The sequence below is a fragment of the Fragaria vesca genome, linkage group LG2 (genome assembly GCF_000184155.1).
Source record: "Fragaria vesca subsp. vesca linkage group LG2, FraVesHawaii_1.0, whole genome shotgun sequence".
Classification (NCBI taxonomy): Eukaryota; Viridiplantae; Streptophyta; class Magnoliopsida; order Rosales; family Rosaceae; genus Fragaria; species Fragaria vesca.
This window is the reverse complement of record NC_020492.1, coordinates 10,691,772-10,698,151: the sequence shown is the minus strand read 5'-3', so window position 1 is coordinate 10,698,151 and position 6,380 is coordinate 10,691,772. Positions and strand designations below refer to the sequence as shown.

Here is a 6,380-nt window from a genome sequence, read left to right as displayed (position 1 = left end):
GGGCTCAAGAATGCCTAAGAAACACCAAGTAACCTAGCTGAGTGTGTTTACGAACGCAATCGAGCCACTCGCTTTTGTAGGACGACAAATCCGCCAACGAGCGCAAGTTCGTTTATGGGTAGAACGAAGCAAATCCGGAACCATTTAGACCAATTCCATCCATGAGGAGAAAAACACTACTGATGAGACGGTAGTAGATCTGGAAAATAGGACAAGAGCTTTGGTGATAAGAGAGCATAATTGGGTTATAAGTGTAGAGAATGGAAGAAGTGGAGGAGTATTGAAGGTGTTAAGAGTGAGATGTACTCTCAACAGTGAAGGATAGATGAGAACATTGATTGTGAATGGATAGAAGTGGTAGAAGGGTGATGTAGTTGAAGAAGAGAGAGGAAAGAGAAAATAGGTCTACAAAAGGGAGGTTGTGTGCAAGGGACGGAGGAGATGGAGTGGGTGGATGAGATGGAGATGATGGTGGTGGGCATGGTGGTGGTGGTGGTGGTGGAAGCGGTTGGCTTCAGAATATTGGTTGTGGTGGAGAAAACTTCTAGAGCGAAGGAAGAGCCTCTCTCTTTAGAAATTTTCTATCTGTCTTGTTTCGTTAACTAGTCTTCAACTTAAGAGTTTTTATAGGTTTTCGTCAAAAGAAACTTGAATTAAAAAAATAAAAATTTGAAAGAAAAGAGCCAAAGTCAATGTCAAAGCTGTGCTCGCACACTTTTAGTTAAGCCACAGAGAGAGACACGTAGCCAAAGTCATTTGCGAATCCAGATGGCGGAGAAAAATGGCGGTGGCGATCCGGAGGACGAAGAGAAAGAGAAAGATGATACGAATCACGGTGCCGCTGACGGCTGTGCTCCACCGCAGAAAAAAATCGACGACGACGAGGAGAAGAAGAAGAAGCATTCCGATCCCGACCTGCTGATGTGCCTGCTCCAACCTTGCCCCGCAGACTCCGATCCCGAATACATCGGCATTCGCCGCCTTCTCCTCTCCCGCAAGTCGCCGTCCTCCATTGATCGCCGCCTCGTAAGCTTCTTCTTCGTAACATTTCATTCATCTTTTGCTGTGAATTGAGTCTCAGAGTTGTTGTGGATTTCAAAAGGACTGGAGATGCAATGAAAGGGGCTACGTGGCGTTCCGGAACTTCATTCGGAGGCCTAGGAACTGGGACAAGGATAGTCTCCGGACTCCGAGCCTGCAGACCACTCCGGGAAACAGGTACAGTCTTCATCAAAACTCATCTCAAGCTTTTCTTGATTTTTATTCAGTGCTTTGAATTTGTGTTAAATTCGTATTGCTGACGTCAGGCTGATTGATGCATCAGCGGGCGATGGATTCAACCTCCGAGTCCGCGTGCACTTTTATACGAGGTCGAGAGCTGGACTCCTGGCAGGGTATGATGCAATGCAGCCTCAGTTTCGGTTGCGAAAGTTTCTTTTAAATGGCTTGAATTGTAATGAGTGGAGCTCTGTTTCTTTGCAGGATTTGCATAGTCCCAGTATACTTTCATCTCGTAGAAGTTTTAGCTCGACTACTAGTGATACTGATCGTCCACGTCGACGGGGTGAACAGCCTGCGTACTCGTTTGTAGGAATGCAATGCATCTTCGACCAGTGCAGAGCCTCTGGTAATTTTTTATATTAGGAACATAAGTGAACATGTATGTTTTTTTTTTTCACAAAAAAAATGATCCTCATTGGTTGCTATGTACAGTTACTGTTTTGAAGTTTGGGCACATGAGCTCAGATCTGCTTGCGTATGGAGCATCAGATGGAACCTTGACTGTATGCACCGTCTCTGATCCTCCTTCAATTCTCAAGCATCTGAACGGTCACTCCAAAGATGTTACAGGTTGGATTAACTGGTATTTTTTACTGTTTTATTTTCTCTTACTTTTGCATTAGCATGTGTGTTTCTAAGTTTCTTGCCTCCTCTAAGAAGTATATTCGTATGGCCAAAAATTTAGTAGTTATATTCAAAGTGATATAGATAAGAAAAAGTAGTAATGAGAAGTGCTAGGCCTTAGCAGTTTAGTAAATCAACAAGTTAACTGAAACATCACAATTAATGTTCAAATGATTAAACATTAACTCCATTGTTCTGTAGTGGATGCAAATTTCTTTAGTGAGGTTTTGTTTCCAGCATCACCATCTCTGCTTGGTTATGGGCTCAACGTTATTTCCTCAGTAGATTCTAGATAGTCCCTTAGATTATCAATTGGGATTCTGTGTGGCAATACAACCTATAATGTTGACAAATGATTCCTTGGTATAAATTTAGAAATCTATTATGTTGGAAGATTCAATAATTGAAGTCATAGTCTTCCCAATTTCCTTGCATAGGTCTTTGTCCTAAACATCATGTTCTTGTTTATTTTCAGACTTTGATTTCTCGTCAAACAATCAGTACATTGCATCCTCATCAATGGATAAAACTGTGAGAGTATGGGAGATTTCAAAAGGTGTATGCATACGAGTAATATATGGAGTTTCTCCACAACTGTGTATTCGTTTCCACCCTGTAAGTGTACACGAACTTTAAGAACATGTAGCCTTTCTGAAAGGACACTGTCCTTTTCTATGATAGATAACTTAGTAAATACATGCTTGAAGTTTGTGTTTCATAATCATTTATCCAATTTGTTCTACTTAGCCCAAGTTGTTAATGACTTTGTTTGTTTTTTTCCCCATTGGACTCGAATCCACCATGTTTTCAATCAAGTGCTGTTTTTCGTATTTACAATCAGCTAGTATGCCTGTTCCCCTTCACTTTCAGTGGATGATTGTAACGGGAGTTTGTTTACCATTTCTTGTGTATATTTTGATTATGATGTGCCATACTGCAAGTCTAAGGTATGTTTTATGCTTTATCTTCTTAATGCAGGTAAATAACAACTTCCTTTCAGTTGGCAACGCAGACAAAGAAATTACGGTAAGGGTTGCATACCTAAGCAGCTACTCTTGTTGTTTTGAACGAAAAGAAAAAATGAGATTTTTTGGTTTCAAACATGATGTCACAATTATCTACTGGGCCATCCTGATTTATTGTGGCCCCAGATTTTCTTGCATATTGCAGCTCATACTTTCATGTTGGATACTGTTATATTATGGACTTAGATATAGCTGCTTATGTGACTTCATTGAATGGGTTAGAATATTTGTTAATATTGGAGTTGTATGTGTGCTGAAAGCTTGAAACATCTTTTCTACTTGTGCTTCAAACAAAGGAACTTGTACGATGGAGGTAAATTGAATGAGATGGATATAATTATGCTAACCAGCCCTTTAGGCCCACTACAGTGTTACCACATCCACACCTTTAACTCTTTTTTTTCAAAGAATATAATTCTAATAATCAAACAAATCCAAAATCAGTAAGCCATCTGGTAACGACCATAATGTTTTCAATTTTTTTTTTCTGAAAGAATTATAATTGTTTAATCACAGTTATCGTCAAATATTTTCACTTATGCTTGACTATTGAAAGGATAATGTAAAAAATAAATGGGTTTTGCACGATCGAGTAGTACATGGAGAGTGTTTTTGGAAAGCATAGGTAATATAGTTTTGAACATAAGAGAACTACAAAGATGTTTTAGCGAGCACAAAAGTGATATATATATATATATATATTGACCTAAATTACTCAAAATTCTTAACATTATGTTGTTGAAGTGATCTTTATATATTCTGACCTAAATTACTCAAAAGTCTTAACATTATGTTTTTGAAATGGCATTAGATACTAGTGTTATATCCAGGATCTCAAATACATATGGAACTGGATTTGTGATGCTTTAAGCTACAGAGTTAATTGATGTTAACTGACTGATTACAATTGGTATGCAATCAATACAATTGTAATTTGCACTCGCATTCACAAGCCCTAACCAAAAAAAAAAAAAAAAAATAAATTGATTTGGCTGCCTAGGTTATATGTTTTATTCATCTCAATCCAAAGTATGTGAAAAACTGAGTTTGTCATTTCTCTAGTGTTGGGCTTTTCTGGTTTGTAGGTTAATAGATTAGATTTGATTGGTGGTATGTCTGCATTCATATATCAGGTTTTCAATTTCAGTACTGGGAGGATCATTCATAAGATATCATTCGACAGTCAGGTTACCGCTATGGACCATGCTCACACTGGACAGATCATTTTCTGTGGAGATGGGACGGTGTGTTATTGCCTTATTGATTTGCAGTTCTTTGTTGATGAACTTGCGTAACTTTTACTGATATAGTGTATTGGATAATTGGTTGCAGGGGTGTGTATATTCTGTCAGTATGAATTCTCACACTGGAGTATTATCCCGCTCTCATCGGCATCGAAGTAACAGCAGACAGAAATCTCCAATCACAACTGTGGAGTACCGAAGTTTTTCTCTGCTAGCTCGTGGCCCTGTGTTGCTGACATGTACTCAAGATGGAAGTTTGTCATTCTTTAGGTTTGGTCGCAAAATTTGACTTCTTTTTTGTTTCAAGATTTTTACTTTGTTTTCTTTTTTTACTGACAAGATGATTGTTTGTCATAGTGTTGCGCTGGAAATACAAGGCTATTTGACTCTTCGTTGCTCACTCAAATTAACTCCACGAATATACAATATCCGGGCTTCTTTTTGTCCTCTGCTTTCCCTTGAAAAAGGAGAGTATATAGGTGTGCACGTCTGTCTGTCTTTTGTACATCTATCTGTGTCTAAAAAAGCAATATTTTTCTTTTCTCTGTGCGTGCTTCTTAAGGTTCTTTCTAGAATGGGCATTTTTAACTGGTACGTGCACTGTTTCGTAAGTAAAGTTTTTCTTCAAGTGATAGTCATTGCTTTGGATGATTGCGTGCAAGAGCTTATATTAATTCATCAAGCATGCAGAAGAAAATCTGGTTTACTAAATTCAAAATTGTTTGGAACTCCTAGAAGTAGGTTATGTTTCGAGCTACATGACATGGTATACAAACGATGAACATTTGTGACAAGACCTGAGTTAGCAATCAACTATATTTTCTTCTGACTTCTGGCAATATGATTTTCTCTCAACTATATGACCAATTACACTTGCTGTTTCTTGCTAACATTGTCATGTGTCATGATACCTAGTTGCCGGAAGTGAAGATTCAAATGTATACTTCTACGACTTAACTCGGCCAAAGCATACATGTGTAAACAAGTTACAGGTTTGTCTTCTCTATATACAAGATTGGAATAGTTTTCTGTTCTCTCAGATTGGACCCAAATGACCGAAATATGTGAACTGCAGGGTCATCGATTTCCTGTTATTGGGGTTGCTTGGAACCATGGAGAGAATTTATTAGCATCATCTGATTTCTATGGTACGGTTATTGTATGGAAGAGATCAAAGGCAGGTTAAAACAAACATATACAGAGATACAAGTTTCACGTCATACAGGCTCTTTGCTTAATTCTCTCATTTTTTTGCACAAAATATGTTCATTGCCCCAAAGTCCATGTATCAGCAAGATAAAGGAGATATAGTGACATTTGTACTAGTGGTGTATTCTTTCACCAATTTATTAAAGGAAGATTAGATGAATGGATTCTGAGTTCTGCTTTCAACCAGAAAATGAGCTTTAATTTGAATAAGCTAGGCTCTCTTTCCACTCCAGCGTGTATGTTTTGATATTCCGAGATGAACACAAAATAAAAAAGAAAATGTAACTTGTAGATAATAGACTGTTTCATCATCTTTGGAATAAAGATGAAATCCAATTTCTGCTTCGATGGTCTCAGAGGGTTCAAAATAATAATATCGTTTGCCATAAAATTTCGGCTCAGAATTGCATAAGGTGTTCCTCAACACAAGAAGCTTCCGCTGGATTCTGAGGCTTCTATCTTATGTAACGATTTGAACTCATCTTAAAATGATGAAGCATTATAGGATATATCCATTACATTCCCTGATTCACTCATTAAGCATTGGCTCATAACGCAATGCTTAATGAGTGAACCACGGAATCTAAAGGTGTGTTCACTTTAGGGGATTCCGGGATTGTGATATGGGATGATGGTATCCAAATTCTTCTCCTACTTAAGGATTCCATGAGCATACGCTTGTTTAGATATGAAATATAATTTTGGAATCAATCACAATTAATGGCTTCTTCCGGCTTTTCCCAACAAAGACTCCAAAGAAGCCTTTTCTACTGAAGTAGATAGGAATCTGGTAAGACTTAACAATTTCGGGTAATAAGCAGAAACCAATGTCCTTTATAATAACATTTCACATAGAGAAGAAAATGTTCATGCCTTGGGAGAAAGACTTGAGTTACTAACAATGAACACAACTAGAAACGTTCCATGACACCAAAGGACAAAAGCTTTGCGTTAGGCATCAATTTGAGAGGACACAAAGCTTAGGAACTTGATTATG

General features: G+C 38.0%; 1 protein-coding gene across 1 annotated transcript; it reads left to right on the top strand.

The window, feature by feature from the left end:
* Nucleotides 1-750: 750 nt before the first annotated feature.
* Nucleotides 751-5,552, top strand: LOC101291881 (WD repeat-containing protein 13-like). Its single transcript, XM_004290232.1, has 12 exons — nucleotides 751-1,026; nucleotides 1,103-1,218; nucleotides 1,325-1,394; nucleotides 1,483-1,627; nucleotides 1,714-1,851; nucleotides 2,381-2,520; nucleotides 2,884-2,931; nucleotides 4,064-4,174; nucleotides 4,263-4,444; nucleotides 4,532-4,653; nucleotides 5,090-5,166; nucleotides 5,250-5,552. The coding sequence occupies exons 1-12, from the start codon at nucleotides 769-771 to the stop codon at nucleotides 5,358-5,360; spliced, it is 1,518 nt and encodes a 505-aa protein (XP_004290280.1). The 5' UTR covers nucleotides 751-768; the 3' UTR covers nucleotides 5,361-5,552.
* Nucleotides 5,553-6,380: the final 828 nt, after the last annotated feature.